The sequence below is a fragment of the Triturus cristatus genome, chromosome 9 (genome assembly GCF_964204655.1).
Source record: "Triturus cristatus chromosome 9, aTriCri1.1, whole genome shotgun sequence".
Lineage (NCBI taxonomy): Eukaryota > Metazoa > Chordata > Amphibia > Caudata > Salamandridae > Triturus > Triturus cristatus.
Window position 1 is genome coordinate 1,132,904,779 of NC_140592.1, and position 18,687 is coordinate 1,132,923,465.

Consider the following 18,687-nt stretch of genomic DNA (forward strand, 5'->3'; position numbering starts at 1 on the left):
AATACCAAAGAAGGACGAGACCCTACGGCCCATTCTAGACCTCCGGCCTCTAAATGCATATATCCATTCAGACCATTTCCACATGGTAACTCTCCAACAAGTTCTCCCACTCCTGTGTCAGGGCGACTTTCTCACTACACTGGACTTGAAAGACGCATACTTTCATATTCCAATACTCCCTGCTCACAGAAAGTACCTCCGATTTGTGGTGGACGGCCAACATTATCAGTTCAAGGTTCTCCCCTTCGGGGTCACAACCGCACCACGGGTGTTTACCAAATGCCTGGCAGTAGTGGCGGCACACCTCAGAAGACAGAACATTCACGTCTTCCCCTATCTGGACGACTGGCTCATAAAAGCCGCGTCCTACCACCAGTGTGTGCAGCATACAAACACTACCATTCAACTACTCCACCAGCTAGGCTTCACGGTGAACCACCCAAAGTCCCACTTGATACCGTCTCACACAAAACAATACCTCGGTGCCACTATAGACACCTCAAGAGCCATAGCCTATCCCAACTCAGCCAGAATCGCAAGCATACAAGTCTTGCGCCAAAGATTCCTTCTTCAGCACTCTCTCCCAGCAAGAGTGTTCATGAAACTAATAGGGATGATGGCATCTTGCATCTTCATAGTGCTTCATGCAAGACTTCACATGCGTCCACTCCAAGAGTGCCTAGCACGCCAGTGGAACCAGGCCCAGGGACAGCTGACGGATCTGGTGTTGGTGGACGGTCGCACCCATCGCTCTCTGCAGTGGTGGAACACCACAAACCTTTCCAAAGAGCGACCGTTCCTGGACCCGGTTCCTCAGGTGATTCTAACAACGGACGCATCTCTCTCCGGCTGGGGAGCGCACCTATTACACCTCACAGTGCAAGGTGTATGGACGCCACAACAGAGGTTACTCCACATCAATCATCTGGAGTTATTGGCGATCTTTCTAGCCCTGAAATCGTTTCAGAAACAAATCTCAGCCAAGGCAGTCCTCATTCGCACAGACAGTATGACTGCAATGTATTATATTCAAAAACAGGAGGGGGATTCACTCCCCAGCTCTCTCGCTTAGCACAGAGCATATGGAGATGGGCAATCCCACAAAATATCTTTCTCCTGGCACAGCATGTCCCAGGTATACAAAACACCATGGCAGATCTGCTCAGCAGACAAACGCAGCAAATGCACGAATGGGAACTGCATCCACAAGTTCACCCATTCTTTCACAAGTGGGGGCATCCTCAGATAGACCTCTTCGCACCCACGAAAACAAAAAATGCCCAAGCTTCGCCGCCAGATACCCACACCCATTGTCCAAAGGGAATGCGATATGGATGAACTGGTCAGGCAGATTTGCGTACGCTTTTCCGCCTCTCCCACTCATTCCACTAGTGGTGCGCAAACTACAGCAACACTCCCTCACACGAATCCTAGTAGCTCCAACTTGGGCCAGACAACAGTGGTACACCACACTGCTGGAACTATCTGTAGTACCGCACCAAAAATTACGCCTCTCTCCACACCTCTTAACCCAGAACCATGGCGAGATCAAACACCCGGACCCAGCTCAGCTCAACCTTGCGATCTGGCTCCTGAAGTCCTAGAATTCGGTTATCTAAATCTTCCCCCTGACTGTATGAACGTCATCAAGGAAGCTAGGCGACCCACCACTAGAGCGTGCTACACCGCAAAGTGGAAACGTTTTGTTGTCTATTGTCACAACAACACCATCAATCCCCTAGACATCTCTATTCAACACATCATAGGCTACTTACTCCACCTACAAAGGTGTAATCTAGCCTATACATCCATTCGCCTGCACCTCGCAACTATAGCAGCTTACCTACAAAACAGGCAACATCGATCACTCTTTAGAGTACCTGCCATTAAAGCCTTCATGGAAGGCCTTAAAAGAATAATTCCCCCCAGAGTGCCACCCTCACCTGTGTGGAACCTAAATATCGTTCTCACCAAACTAATGGGGCCTCCCTTCGAACCGTTGCACAAATGTGAACTCCAATTTTTAACATGGAAAACAGCTTTTCTCGTAGCCATCACTTCCCTCAGAAGGGTCAGTGAGATACAAGCATTTACCATTCAAGAACCTTTTCTACAAATGCACCATAACAAAATTGTTCTCCGTACCAACCCAAAATTCCTCCCTAAAGTCATTTCTCCTTTTCACCTAAACCAATCTGTAGAACTACCAGTATTCTTCTCTCAACCACAAACTGTTGCAGAAAGAGCTCTACACACACTAGATGTCAAACGAGCCTTACTCTACTACATCGAGAGAACACAACCTTTCCGTAAGACCAAACAACTGTTTGTCTCTTTCTCTCCACCACACAAGGGCAACCCCATCTCCAAGTCTGGGATAGCTAGGTGGATTGTCAAATGCATTCAGATTTGCTACCACAAAGCAAAACAAACGCTATTCATTCCCCCTAAAGCCCATTCTACACGTAAAATAGGGGCTTCAATGGCTTTTCTAGGAAACATCCCATTAGATGATATCTGCAAAGCAGCTACATGGTCAACACCGCACACTTTCACTAAACACTATTGTGTAGATGTGCAAACTAAGCAACAGGCTAGTGTGGACCAGGCTGTACTCAAAACATTATTTCAAACCACTGCAACAGATACGTGTGGTCGCCGCTAACGGTGGGTACTGCTATATAATCTATGCACAAGTGTGTAATTTGCAGCTCATATGCCTCGAACGGAATATGCTACTTACCAGTATGCATCTGTTCTTGGCATGTAGAGCTGCAGATCTACACACGCCCACCCGCCTCCTTTATCTGTTCCAGTTTATCTTATTTAGATACAACACACATGGGCATCTTCACTGTTTATTACTACGCTCCATCATTTCCCTGCTGGCGAAAAACAATCTGAGGATGGAGCCGAAGCCCATGCGCAAAACGATCCAAAGGAGGAGTCACCAAGCTCGTGACTTCCAAAGACTTTCCAAGAGGAAAAACAACTGCAAACATCCGGGCCCAACACCAGATGGCGATCTATGCACAAGTGTGTAGATCTGCAGCTCTACATGCCAAGAACAGATGCATACTGGTAAGTAGCATATTCCTTATAGTATTGCAAGATATTTATCTGTATTCCTGTATTGCAGATCTGAGGGGCCAGATGAAAAGAAAGCACTCTTGGATGATACAACCATGTTATCTACGCAGATGATGAGTGGTGACTTGCAGACCAGTCAGACTGCATATAACTACAATGCTTGGTATCAGGTAATGTTAAACTTTTCTGCTCTGCTAATAAAAAATAAAAAATACAATAACGTGTATATAAAGGTCTGAGGATTTCCACAATGTAAAGCTGACGATTGCCTGTGGATGATAACATTCTGTGCACTGTCCTGGAAATATAGCGTTGGGTATGCAACATTAAAACATTAAAGTTACTCTGCAATCTGAGGTTTTGTTTTCAGACCTCAGGTTTGATTAGTGTTCAAGTTCTTTGAAATCCACAACCAACAATGCACAGACACTTGTACTCCTCTTTAGAGTTTTGATTCGTCATTGGGTTCAGGCCTGTTTGATAGAGCTTTACAACATACACATGGATTTGCACCAAGAACTGGAAATGTAATGAGATACAATGATTAAAGAACAGTGTAGTACTCTGGAATAACAGGGTTACTTTCATGCTCAGTGACTTAACTGTTTGGATCCGGTCAAATGAGGATGGGAGGTGTATATCGAAAATTGATTTCTTAAATTCTGTTCCTTGATCGCCATAGGATCTGTAATATTTTCTTACCATGAGATATTCATGCGAGTGCCTGCCTCGCTTATGGCAACAGTGACATGGATGATACTGATTGCAGAGCATATCAAACATTCACCCCCAGTCAAGAGATCTGGGTTAAATCCATCGTTCTTTTGGCTCACCATGCCACCCCAGTTTAGACCCAGCAATATGCAAGTCAGTCTTGACTCAGTTCCTCATGGGAACAGCCCAGCCCGAACTGCCAAGCCGGGTCCTCCCTCGACTGAAAACAAGCATCTTGGGACCGGTTTCGGGGCATCACCCCTCATCAGCCAGGCTATCTTGAATCCAGTGGCACAGTGAGCCCAGGACTCACGTCTGGGCATATCCAGCGCACTTAGGGCTAGAAAGCAAAAGACCCACAGATGATAGACTGAATGTAAAGCATATCAAACATTCAACCCCAGTCAAGAGATCTGGGTTAAATCCAAGACTGATTTACTTATGGCTGTGTCTAAACTGAAATGGCATGGGGAGCTAAACGATGGATTTAGGCCCATATCTATGTATGACATTGTTCAGTAGTCTGTCCACCAATTATTCTTTTTGCATTTGTCACCGCGAGTGGGACAAGCATTCCCAGACATGGGTCCCGTGCTCTCCATGCCTCTGGAGTCCAGCTAACCTGGCTGATATGGGGTGATACCCCGAAACCAGTCATAGGATGCTTGTTTCCATTCCAGAGAGGACCTGGCCTGGCCATTCTGGCTGGACTGTTCCCATGGGGGAACAGGGTCAAGACTGATTTGCATATGGCTGGGTCTAAACTGATATAGCACGGGGAGCAAAGAAACAATGGGTCTAGGCCCAGATCTCTGTACTGGGGTGAATGTATGACATTGTTCAGCATTCAGTCCATCAATTGTTCTTTTTGCCCTCGCTTATAGAGCATTTTGGTGCAGCAAGACCATTAAGCAAAGGAAGGATATACCCTGGGCACATTTAATCACAATGGAACGCAGTTCCTCACTTGCAACTCACTGAAGCCTCACATAAGCTTACACAGGGTGCATTTGAAGTAGACTTAAGAGAAGGCACTAAAATGGGTTGTGTATGTAAACACTATCAACCTTTCTCTTCATTGCTGATCTGGGACCCCATCTGAATCTTAGTCCAATTTCCAGAGATCAACAGCCTCCTAGTACACAAAGGACACACATAGTGCCCAGCCAAGACTTGCCTTTGAGGCAAAAGATGACAGGGACACCAACATTTTCATCCACCACTTAAAAAGAACCATGGTGAATTGAAAGACCTTGAAGCAGGTCACCTTCAGGAGTCTAAACAATCTCAGAGGAAAATTAGCTTTAGAAGTCAAAACTTTTTCTTAAGAGGATAAGCATCAATATCCAAGCAGACCTTCAACAGAGGATTGAGCTAGACACATGTGCCGACCTCATGATGATGATCGAAGTTAAAATCCAGAGAAGTCCTTGCCTCAGAGAGTGCCTCTATTTCAGCATAATCCGTGTCAGTGTTGAAAGCAAAAGGTTTAGAATTTCAACCACAAAACTTGTTTTGACTGTTGCACAGTGCATACCTTAATGTGGCTTCCCTGCCTACTTGTAATATCCAGCAATGTAGCTAAACATTACAGGAGTATATCTGCTCATGCAGATATGTCCTCAAATGTGCAGTAATACACCCTGCCTTTGGCTCAAGTCTTCTGTAGGGGTGACTTACATATAGCCCGTGCAGTGTCTTTGACATGTACACAGGAGTGTCATGTCATATTTTCAAACATGGTTTGCACCGTCACGCAGTCTGCAGTGGAAGTCTGTGTGGAGTTTGTGTGTGGGTATCTTAGGGTGGCATAAGATACGCTGCAGCCCTTGGGTACCCTTTTTAGTACCTGGGGTGCCATTTACAAGGGGCTTACAGGAGTGCTAAAGTCCTTGGCCAGTTGTAGAACAATCACATTACCTTGTTTTAAGGAAAGAGCACTGGCACCGAGGTGTGGTTAGCAGGCCTTAGTGCACTGTCGGTCTAAAATCAGCATCCAGCAGCTAAAAATGTGTCAAAAATTGGGGCGACGGGACAACTGAAACAAAAGCTCAGTTTCCTCCAACCTAGTTTTGGAGCGAGGGTCATTTATCGCTCCTATTAAGGAAACTTGGATACATGAGTAAACCGTCTTGATGTTGCCATTGCTATCCATTCTTTCTTTAAAGGTTGACATATTGATTGCACACTCATGATAGATGAGAAATCTTGAAATTATTTCTAGAAAATATTGTTTTGTTTTGTTTGGAACTGGTGGGATTGCTGGAAACCTCTTTTATATTTAAAGCATCACTCTGTCTTTCACTCTCTGCCCCCAACTTCGTCTCACATATCTAAAACACTGTGCCTCATTTGCAATGAAGACTGCTAATTTTATGATCCTTGGGTCTTTAAATTGATGTTCCTACTAGTCATAATTTTACTCTGTACTTAAATGATTACATTACTTTGTGATGCTCAGACTATTCAGACTGCTGGTCAGATTTATTTTTTTAGGTCTCGCCTAGCGAACGCAGCCCATGCGCTGCTTTGCCTTGTCAAGACTATTGTTGTGGGTTTGGTGCGCGAAGGGAGACAAACCATGTGCGCGCCTGGACAGCCGATGTACACGTGCATGGCGTCTCCTTTCTGCCTCACACGCTCCCACCGCGCACGCTCGATTTAGCTTTCAGTTTCGGTTTGGTGTGCGAAGGAGGTTCACTACGCTCGATTATCTTAAGACACGTGATATTTATGTATTTATTTCCACGTTCTCTGCGCGTACTTGTTTACATCTTGTAACTGTGTGATCATCATCTGACTCCTCTTCATCCTACAGACAAACCGAATGCTTCTGATGGACATCAGTGGACCTGCCCGCTCAATAAAATTTCTCATCCTCCAAAAATGTTTGCCCTTAGTCAGTTTCAGTAGAGCCCCCTCCAGAACAATCAAACTCGTCATTCGTCCATTGGTGACAGGTGCTTTAAATGGACGGGTACTGTCTGTTACTGAGTACCTGTACTTCTGAGTTTTTCTACACTACATTTAAGGAGCGGGGGGGTACTTACACTTCTTAAGAGCTAACAGATTACTCTCATTTAAAGCACTGTATAGAGATTCAAAAAGGCGCAGGGATATAATTAACTTTGAAATGCGCTCGTGTTTTCATTACCTGTAGGCTTGGCACTTGGACACCTCTCCTAGTAGGTTCCTGAAGTCCAGGTTTTCATACTGCTCGCACTTGAGCAGGGAGTACAACGTGGGCCCGTGCAGGCTCAGCGACTGCTTTAGCAAGTCCTTGTCCATGCTGCAGAGACGACATAAATGTCTCTGCTCCCCAAAGGCTAAATGAGCGTGGGTTAACCCCTGCCTTAATACACACAGATATTAAAATACACAACTAAATCTGCGTATGACTTTAACACCGATTTCAAACGCAAGCACTAGTGGACATTGGAAAAACTAGTTTATTGTGATCGACAGGCCAAGGGGTGTTACTTTGGCCCTACGGGCTCATAAAGTCTCTGATTGGTGGAATAAAATTGCCCTGCCCTGGGTAAAGCTGTCCAACTACCCGGAAATGATGTCCTACCGTCCCGGAAGGAATCGGGGCATAATAATTTCATGTGCTTTAATAAGTGGTTCTATACTTAGCTATTTCCGGCTCGGTTTACACACTATTGGATTTCGCAATGAGCTCGAACGTAGCCCCGCCTCCTTCCGGAGAGCTGTGGTTTCGTTACCTCGCCTCGGTGTGATTTGTGAAGAGAGTGCAGACCGAACCTGCACCCCTGACCTTTGCTTCACCGAGCTCACCTTGCAAAGAGCGCGATTGCTGGTAAGTCTGCTCCAACTGCTAACTTTAATGAGGCATAGTTATTCGTGTATTCTAACCCCTATTGTTACCTTCGTTTAGCAGGTGTCCTGAAAAGGCAAAGCTTCAGTTAGGGAAACGAGCACTGGCAAAGTCAAAAGGTCTTGCCTATGCTAATGGGTTTTGTCAATGTTTTTTAGCCACATTGTACAGCAGCCTATCTGCTGTGCAGCATGGCTAAAAAATAAACAAGCATTTGCAATGCAATAGGTATCGCATTTTAGAAACTGACTTATTGTTATTGGAAATGTCCATGCCTTTAATTATTGCAGCTTTATTAAACACAAATAAAACGCACTGTCATTTACAATGTCAATAGCTTAAAATCTCGCAATTGCGAGACCTATTGCATTGCAAATGCTTGTTAGTATTTGTGGTGAGATTTCCCTCAAATCCTGACCAACAAGTTTGGGCAAACTATTTTGATGTTCCATGTTTCATTCTCCCTTCTTAAGTCTCGGGCAGGGCAGCACTTGCATTATCTCTTCGAGACATGCTGTATTAAAAAAAATATGGATTTAGGCCCAGATCTCTATACTGGGTTGAATGTATGACATTTGTTCTGCATTCTGTCCATTAATTGTTCATTTTTCATTTGTCACCCTGAGTGTGACAGGTATGCTCAGACGTGGGTTCTGTTCTCTCTGTGCCACTGGCCTCAAGCTATCCTGGCTGTGAGGGGTTAAACCCCAAAACCGGTCCTAGGATGCTTGTTTCCCGTCCAGGGAGGCCCTGGCCTGGCAATTCGGGCTGGACTGTTCCCATTGGGCGCAGGGTCAAGGCTGATTTGCATATGGCTGGGTTCAAATTGGAATGGCATGGGGAGCAAAAAAACGATGGATTTAGTCCCAGATCGCTGTGCTGGGTTGAATGTGACATTGATATGCATTTTGTCCAATTGTTATTTTTGTATTCAGGATATAGGCATGAAGCACCGCCTACTTTCTGCCCATCTTTTTAATTGGCTCAGTAGGCTTAGTAGTCCCTCCTTAGTACTGCCTTTTCTGTTCTTGTAACCTCCCATGAGGACTCCCCCTGTTACATGTGTTACTCGTTAGGTTTCAATACAGCTTCTGAGCACTATTTTCTTAAATGTTTATCGGACACGCTCGACCCCCAACGTTTTTTTTTATCTCCCCAGTGTGGCAAGCCTTGACAATGGCTGCTGCGCCTTTTTTTTGTTACTTGCGACACCAAGCGCAGCCACGCAAATTTTTCTGTTTACTTTTTCTTTTAAAGTTGCGGCACCCGCGCATTAATCATCTTAAGCTAAGGCAAGGGGGTTGCGATTGCTTAAAAAGCAAAGAAAAAGAAAAAAAAATGCAGCTAAAAATGCAGCTGTACTCATAGTAAGAAACATGAAAAAAAGTTTATTTTGGACTCGAGCATGTTATCCAAGAGCTAATGGTGTAGCATACATGAAGTTGCACCCTTTCAATATGGCGGTTAAATAAGCACCATTTCAGCGAACAGACCCTTATACTGCCGTGTGCTGGGGCCCAATGTTATCCAATGGGGGGGGGGGGGGGGGGGGGGGGGATAGGGGACCTCCAGTTGGTGGCTGCGAACTAGCATGCCACTGGGTTGTGGGAGCAAAGCTCCTGGACTTAAGTTCAGGGCAAATGGGGTTTCCAGCCAGCACAAAAGGTGCACCCTCATTGGCACTGGGGTGGCTGGGTGCCGAGTGCTGTTTTGGCGTCGGAAGCTCTGTAGCTTTCAATTGGGATTTTCCGGTTTGCAAACACACTGCAGGCCTGGGACGAAGGTCTTCTGGGTGCAACCACCACTTGGAGAGGTAAGTTGGGATGTTGGGGGTTGATTAGGCACCGTCAGTTGGGCCACCCAAGGCCATGGGTTGTCGGGTGCAGGGCTGCCTTTTAGGGTCGGATCTTCTTACCAGCTCCTGGTCGCAGTTGGGGGGACCTTTCGGTTTGAGGCTGCAGGCATCGGCTGGAGGCTTGAGGCAGGTCAGGGGTCACCGGATCTGTAGTCTGGATCGCCGGCAAGACATCCTCTTGGTGTTGGGCCACTCGAACTGGGGCCATTGGCGGCTGGTGCAGACTCGTTCGATTTTGCTGGAACTGGAGTCTGTGGGTGAACCAATCTGGTGTTCATGGGAGACAGTGTCTTTTCTTTTGAATGCAGGGCAGGTCCTCTTGGTTCTTGAGGCTGCTGGCTGCAGGACACACCGGAGTTTCGCTTCTGCAGGTTCGAAGAGGGGACAGGCCGGTAGGGCTGGGACCAAGTCAGTGGGCGTCCTCCTCTGGTTAGCTCCGGCACGGCTGTTCGGTCCTAATTCGATGCTTGTTTGAGGAAGCAAGGGTCAGGTGTACCCCTAAATACTAGATTTAGGGGTGTTACAGGTAGGTAAAAGGTTGGGAACAGTGGGTCCCTTCCCTGGGGTGGGTACACCCGCTATTATGCCACCTTCCAGTGAGCGGGAGCATAAGCCTCACCCTGGTTGTCTGGGTCTCCCCATCTGCAAGATGGCAGGGAGTGAGAGTTGTGCTTCACCTCGCCCCTCCCACCTGAGGTGTGGAGTTGGCAGAGGTGGGCACACCTCCCTTGCTCACTTGGTTTTCCCTCCGGTTCTCCCTCCCAAAGTGGGGGTCAGAACCAGTGGGGACCAGTTGCTGGAAGCAGCAAGTGGCCTGGGGAAACTCACAAAGGTGGCCAGCCTTTGAAGCTTCACCTTCGTGGACCCTGTCCATCCTGAGGGAGGAGGCAGGACACCTCGTCCCAGGATGGGCATTGTTTCAGGTCCCAGAGAGCAGCAGGCTCTCGACCCAGGGGTCCAGAAACATGTCTGGTGGTGGCAGCTGAAAGCAGCCACTCAGCCTGGACACTAGTGGTAGGTCGTTTTTCAGGGGGCATCTTTATGATGCCCTCTGTGTGCGTTTTTCAATAAATCCCACACTGGTATCGGTGCGAGTTTTCAGTGCAGCCATTATGGTACTGTGGAGTTTGTAATGACAAATACCCAGCACCATATACTCTTAATGGCAGCACTGCACTTACAGTGGCCAGGAATGGACTTGAGCACTGTAGGGGTACAGGACTCGTGGACCTGTACCCTCACCACAGGTCTAGTGCGCCCAACTAGAGGGTTGACTGATCTATGCCAGGGCAGTGGGTTGTAAGCATAGCACACAGGGATGTGTGCCATGTCGACTCTTCACTTTGTTCTGCACCAAGACACGCAGCCCGCAAAGGCAGTGTGTGAGTGTAAAGCTACAGGACCTCTAAGGGTGGCACAATAAGTGCTGCAGCCCTTACAATACTTCCCTTATCACAGTGCCCTGGGTACCCGTGGTACTGTTTACAAGGGACTGACCGTGTCCAGAGAGTGCCAATTGGGTTTGGTCTCCAATGCAGTTTTAGGGAAAGAACATAGTCCCTGGGTACACACAGTCAGAGTACATCAGCAGTTCAGCAAAAAGTGGGAGCAACCATGCAGAAAGAGGGCACTTTCTTACAGTCAGATGTTTGTTTGGGAAGTGGGGTGGCTGCCAGTTGTGAAGCCAGTTATTGGAATTTCATTCCATAACCCCTCCTTTAAACCAGGCCTTCTAAAATGTTGCAACTATGCTGGAGGGATATAGGGTGTATCGAGAGGGATTGTTATCTGATGCTATTTGTGAGTTACAATCTCTTTCCCACCTCCTGGAATAAGCCTTGACTGCTCGTTATTTCCTCTTATGAGAGACAATTTTATAAAATGAATAACTCTTATCCAAGTGCAATGAATTATTCTTAATTCCTTAAATACCATTGGTGAACGTTGGTATCCGTCGATGACAGTGCCACAAGACCAAACAAGCATTTGCAATGCAATAGGTTTCGCATTTGCAAGAAGGTAAGCTATTGGCATTGTAAATGACAGTGCCTTTTATTTATCTGTTTTAAAAGCCAACTCCTAAATAAAAGGCATTGTCATTTACAATGCCACTAGCTCAATCTATTGCATTGCAAATGCTTGTTTCTACTTCTGCTGCCCAAATGCTGTGATCAGGCTAAAGTAAGTTTTAGAGTTGGGCCGGTACATTAACTCACCCTACCCCCGTCCCTCCGCCCCAACTCTGTTAGTAAAGTTTACCTTTGTGAATAAGGCCCTGGTCTAACAGCTGAGAGAACAAAGAATCAGTGTAGAGCCCGTGAATAAAATGAACACGGCTCCATTAAATATGCCATTGAATTGTTTATCTGGTGCTTTCGATGTATACGGATTAAAATATAGAACTAAGAGGTAAAATAACATGTTTATAAAAAGAAACCTTAATCTCTCGCTAAAATCGAAGGTCTCAGTCGACAAATTGCTACAAAAGGTTGATGTATGCTCACGCTGTGTCCGTTTGGTCGTTTCATACCTGGCCAGAACAGCACCACAGCGATTGTCGCTGTAAATTCTCTAATAACAATACAGCCTTGTAGGGTAGCTTTGTTTTATACCAGTGTTTCTCCAATGGACGTGGAGGGCTTTAAGTGTGCTGGGTCCTGCTCAGAACCAGCAGTTCTAAAAAGCAAGTGCCAAGACTGGTCCCTATTTTTGCCATCACCATCAGTGGAAGAAAAATCGTAACTCTTGCGCAGTGCTACCCTTCACTGCCTTTGATGTAACTTCAAAGAGACTTGTTTTAGTTCTTTCACAATCTCATCATTTCAGAACTGAAGCATTTTCAATATTCTCTACAACGAAGCCATGGCTGATGCTTATTTATCCTATGGAACTAACAGCCATTGGCAAAGCCGATAATCCTGGCTTGTTGTAGGTGTAATGCTACTTGTTGTATGACCTATCTGGATGCAATGACAGATCAAAATACCATTCGGGTGGCACACTATGCTAAGCACAGATTTTTTACCTTATCTGTTTTTAAGCCACAGCTTTATAATTAGATCGGCCACGCACCTTGGGCTGCAACTGCTGGACGGTTGGTTTCTGTCACCAAGGGCGGCTTGAGACAGATAGTCAACTTAACTTCCTTCCTGCTTGGCCCCCTAGTCTGCCACCGCGGCCTAGAAGCTGTAGTCTTTGGTTGTGGATAACAACTGGGCTCTCGCAAGGAAAGAAAGACTCTTGGAAAGGAGAAGAGTGTGGAAAGAGAATGTAGCAAAGATCAGTATCACTGGGAGACGCGATAAAATGTGCGGCTGGTGTTGAGCCTCACTCTTCAGAGCAGCCCTTAATTAAAAGCTACACATAAGCGCCCTGTTTAATTTCTCACGAAAAAAATGAAGGTCCTCTGGTTTGTTTTACCCTCACACACCGGGTACTTTACAAACCAGGTCAGTGGGTTATTTTAGTTAGACACCACTGTGTGTGTATTTTTTAACATGACAGCCATTAAGAATTGCTGTACAATCATTTTGTATGCCCTTTGAGGATTGAGCGTGACAGTGGGTAGAACAGTCTATTGTTCAGGTCTTTCAAAATGCAATGTGCCAACAGGGACTGCCAGGAGGAAATCTGTTATGGGCTCTTAGGCAGTCACAGAATGGCCCCTACAGGTCACTCAGACAGTGAGACCACAAAAAATAAAGGATCATGGCATAACAAATAGGAAAAAAACATGGCGGCCAATTGCTTTTCCCCCTATTTATTTACTTTTATTACTACAGGGGCACTGCGCTTAAGCGTTAAACCTCTTAAGCTAAAGCAATAGCTCCAAAAGTAAAGAAATAGAAAAAAAGGTGCATTTTATTTCTATTTCTTTACTTTTGAAGCAGTCGCAATAGATTTGTTTTTGACTGCTGCACTTTGGTTGTTGCAGAACTTTTTAGAAGCAAAGTGCATTTGTAAGTGTTCAAAACTGCCTGACAGGTTAGGTATGATTCTGCTGCCAATTTGACTATTTTCCTGCACTAATCTGATTAAAAAAATTGTCTAATTTACTTGCATTGTGTACCTCCCTCTGATGCAAAGGTATCTACTTCCTTAGATGAAATTGAGAAGTTTGCTTTCGATTTGTTTTAGCTGGGCTGTTTATCTTTCAGATGAACTATACACCTCATTGTCTGGCTTTTGCACTCCAAACATACATTCTTTGGTAGGGCATTAGCAGAAACAGCACTATGTTTTATGTACCTTAGAGTTGTACATGTTTTAACGCCCTTCACTGAGATTTTACAGCATCCCGTTTTTGGAGAATGTGAGAAACTAAACTGTATATCAACCCATACACTCCTGTTCCTCAGATGATGGTTACAGGTGTGTCATTGACTTGATAGGTTGCACAGTGCCTGAATCTTACCGTAATCTGTTTCTGGTCCACCTAGGGAAACTTTGTTACACATAAATGTTGTAGTCAAGCCTCAAAGGTTTTTATTCCTTCATTACAAGGAATCCGGTACAGATAATAAAACAGCAGTTTGAATATGTACCATATAAACAAGGTATATATTTTAGGTGTCTTACTTTACCCTGTTGTCTCAGTGGAGTACAGAAAACTAAATGGAACTGGCATTACAGGTGAGGCTGGGCATTATCTGAACTTGCTGGGTCACTTTTTGTGGAACTACTAGATTATCAGATGTAGCCACTGTTGTACCGGCTAACACCAGAAAGGAGGTTCCAAATTTTTTGCCAGAGCTAGTCTATGCCCGTGAAGGATTCAGAGATGAGGAATCTAGCGTAAGATCTACCATCCATCACGTAACTCAAACTCATGTTAAGCTCAAACTTTCTCGAGTCTACCAGACCCTGTGCCTCAAGGCAACAGCCACCACTCCCTGGAAAATGCAATCCGGATTTAAAATCAAGCAGAGGATAAATCTGCTTGCGTGTTTGTTCCCAGACCTAATGCTTCGAAGATGTAAGTCTTTCTATATTATTGAAGAACTCGGTTTTATGTTGATTTTTCAAGCAAACAGACTCTTAACCATCTGACTTGGCAAGGCAGGTTGTAGAAAGGTAAACTGAACTAGGAAAACACTCCATAATGGTACTGTGAGGCAATATTTAAATTTGGTAGATACGTTTTCAAATTTGTAGTGCTTTAACAAATGTGAAGAAGCATTTTTCTAGTCTCATATGCTGGTGTAGATGACATGCTTTGCATACTTCTGCCATCTAATATTGGGCACGGATACTTGCAAGTTTTTTATCTCTGAAGAAATATTCAGTTTATATATATCTTGTGACTCCTCTTACCATGGCCTTGGACTCTCAGCTTGAGCACTCAGACCTTCGATGCTCTTCTATTCTAGTTGTCGATTGTCCTTGTACAGCGTTGAATTTCATTAACCCACCTCCTCAGGCTCCAGCTGCACTGGAGCAGTTCTCTAACTTGAGTCATATGAGGATGACACTTGTGGGGGTTATAGAGAATACATCATTTAGCAGTATGGACGTCTTCTAGATTCCCTGGTGGAGGTAACCCGGTTCCTGGTGCATCCTCTGGTGTGTTGGCTCTCCAACCTTCCGTCCTCCAAGGAAATTCTTTGGGAAGGGTCCTTCTTCTGCAAAACTGCGACTTTTCAATTGGCTTCCATTGGGCACACAGCTGTGTTCCCACTCTGCACTCAACCTCTGTGGAGTTCCAGGGTACTTACCTTGGGTGGTTCCTTATGTCCACAGCTTTCCTGGGTCTTCAGCTCCAAGTCCCAGCCTCCTTAGCTGTTCGCGTTCCACTTTCTTAGTATATGGTTTGGTCTTGCCCTGGAGACCAACTGTCTACTGTACTACTTACCTGTTTGCATTTGAAGTATTTTGGTGTATTGTGTTGATATCTCCGGATATGAGATATACAAATATGTTGTGTAATAAATAGAAGTATTTTTATATTAACACTGGTAATACAAGTGCCTTACACTCCAAGATATGCCTGAAGGCTGCTCTCCACAGCTACCACTTTGAGGGCTTTCCAAGGTTATCAAAGACCACTAAAATCATCATAAGGGTAGTCTGGATTATTGCAAGTGCATCACTTAAATAAGTACGCACCATATACTAAGCCAGCCTCCCACACCCTCTTCGAGGAAAATTTAGCTCGCCATGCCCCACAGGTGTCAGTTAATTCAGGTGACACCTCCTAAATAATAGAAAGCTGAGATTCAAGAAGTGAATCCCAGAGGAGTGCCCTATTTTTGTATGGTTGCCCCCACTTTTTGCCAAACAATTGGTGTGCCCTGGGTTCCTACCAACCAGGTACCCAGGGCCTATTTTCATTCCCTAAACTGCAGGATACAAAACCCAATTGGCACTCTGACACATGTCAGTCCCTTGTAAATGGTACCATGGGTACCAAGGGCACTGTGGCCAGGAAAGGCCTCTAGAGGCTGCAGTGCTTATTGTGCCACCCTTAGAGGCCCTGTATCGATCTATCTATCTCTCTCTCTCTCTCGCACTCTCTCTCTCTCTCTCTCTCTCTCTCTCTCTCTCACTCTCTCACTCTCTCACTCTCTCACTCTCTCACTCTCTCACTCTCTCACTCTCTCACTCTCTCACTCTCTCACTCTCTCACTCTCTCACTCTCTCACTCTCTCACTCTCTCACTCTCTCACTCTCTCACTCTCTCACTCTCTCACTCTCTCACTCTCTCACTCTCTCTCACTCACACACCCTCCTGCGTGTTTTGGTGCAGAACAAAGTAAAGTCAACATGGCACATTCAACCCACTGCCCTGGCATAGGTCAGCCACCCCTCTAGCTGGGTGCACTATACCCGTGGTGAGGGTACAGGTACATGAGCCATGTACCCCTACAGTGTCAAAACGAATTCCTAGACATTAAGTGCAGTAATGCCATTAAGAGTATATGGTGCTGGGAGTTGGTCATTGCGAACTCCACAGCACCATTATGGCTTTGCTGAAAACTGGGAAGTTTGGTATCCAACTTCTCAGCACATTAAACCCTCACTAATGCCGGTGTGGGATTTAATGACTGATGCACTCGGAGGGAATCTGAGAGATTCCCCTGTAAAAAGACCTAACTCTAGTGTCCTGGCTGAGTGGCTGCTCGCTAGCTGCCACCACCAGACCTGTTTCTGGACCCCTGCTCTCTGGAGTCTGGAACAATACACATCCTGGGGCGAGGTGCCCAGCATCCTCCTCCAGGATGGGCAGTGTCAACGTAGGAGAAGCTCCAAAGTGTTTCCGCCTTTGTTAGCTTCCCCAGCCATTTGCTGCTTCTAGCAACTGTCCCCACCGGTTCTGACCCCCACTTTGGGCGGGAGAATCTGCAGGAAAACCAAGTGAGGAAGGGAGGTGTGCCCACCTTTGCCAACCCTACCCCTCAGATGGGAGAAGTGAGGTGAAGCACAACTTAGTCCCTGCCATCTGACAGATGGGCGGACCCAGCCAACCAGTGAGAGGCATATGCCCGCCTCCCTCTGGAGGGTGGCATAATAGCTGGTGTACCCACCCCAAGGAAGGGACCCATTGGTCCCGACCTTAACCTACCTGTAACGCCCCTAAATCTAGTATTTAGAGGAAACCCTGAACCTGGTCTCCTCAGACAAGGACCGACCATAAGAAAAGAAGGACCCAAGAAGTCGACTTGAACTAAGAGTACGATGCCCACTAGCTTGGCCCCAGCCCTACCGCCTGTCTCTCCCCCCCCGCCCCCCCCCCCCCCCCCCCCCGAATCTGCTCCAGTCAGCAGCGCTCAAAAACCCAGGGGGACCTACCCTGCCTTCCCAAACCAAGACTTTGTCTCCTGTGAGTACCGGATTTGCTCACCTACAGACTCTGGCTCTGACCAAATCCGCAAGTCTGCACCACTCTGCATTTGATGCCCACGGCCCGAGTTCGAGTGGCCCAACACAACAAGGTGGTCTCCATGGCGATCCTGACCTGGGGTCTGGTGATCTCTGACCTGCCTCGAATCTCCAATCGATGCCTGCAACCCCTTTCTGGAGGATCCCCCTGACCGCAGCCGGAGCTGGTAAGGAAACTTAATGCCTAAAGACACCCCTACACCTGATGTCCCAGGGCCTTGGGTGGCCCAAACCATGGTGTCCCAGCATCCCCAGGCATCCCAACTTACCTCTCCAACCAGTGGGCACCTCCAGAAGATCTTTGTCCCCGAGCCTGCAGTGTTTGTTGCAAGCGGAGAATCCCCATTGAAATCAACATGGCACCCGATGCAAAAACAGCACCCTGCACCCAGCTGCCCCTGTGCCACTACTGGTGTACCTTGAGTGCTAACTCTGAATCCCCCTTTGCCCTGAGCCTAACACCAGGAGCTTTGCTCCCACAACATTGTGGCCTGCTCGTGAGCAGCCACCAACCTGAGGCTCCCTATCCGCCATTGGATAACATTGGGCCTCAGCACTCTGCCGCCTTTATGCCGCTGAGGGTGTTCTGAGAGTGCATCCTCGACCCTGGGGGAACCCTGGTTCTAACCCCAGAATACCAACTCCCACAAATAAGTACTTACCTGCAAACAGTGAATTTCATTTCCTTCCATAGGAGTGCATTGAATGTTTTTGAGTGAAAATTCTTTTAAGTGTATAGTTGGTTTGTATGACGCATTGAAAAACTGCAACTGTACTAAAAGTGAATTACTTACCTTTTGTCTAGGAAATGTTTGTGTAATATTTCGGCATATCGCACTGATTAGCAAAAGTAAATTAAAAAGTGACATGCAAAGTTATCTTTAAAGTAACTGAAAAGTAATTTCGAAATGTTGAATTACCTGTAACTCAACCAACTGCATTTGAACCTGCATTCAACTGTAATTCACTGCATAAAAACTTGCAAAGTATTATTTCACTTACCTGCACTATGCTTGGCTTGGTTCTAGAAATAAAATAATAAAATACATATTTTTGATACAAACACATTGGTCTGAGTTCAGTCTTTGAGTGTGTGACATCATTTGCTGCCTGGGTGTGTACAACAAATGCTTAACACTACTCTCTGATAAAGCCTTACTGCTCACCACCACTCCTTCAGATAGAGAGTAAGGTGCTATCTACTTTTACCTCTGCCTACTTTTGGGGGTTCCACTGGGGTTTGTGCACACTATACCTCATTTTGGTATAGTATATACAGAGCCAGCTTCACACATGCAGTATCTGAAGGAAA

At 46.0% G+C, this 18,687-nt stretch overlaps 1 protein-coding gene across 2 annotated transcripts in view; it reads left to right on the top strand.

The window, feature by feature from the left end:
- The window catches only part of PRPF39 (pre-mRNA processing factor 39), a 487,671-nt gene that overhangs the window by 447,829 nt on the left and 21,155 nt on the right, over nt 1-18,687 (top strand). For both annotated transcript variants that reach the window (XM_085627039.1, XM_085627040.1), the window contains one exon: nt 3,140-3,260. In XM_085627039.1, coding sequence (XP_085483165.1) covers nt 3,140-3,260 — 121 coding nt within the window. The remainder of the gene's footprint in view (nt 1-3,139; nt 3,261-18,687) is intronic.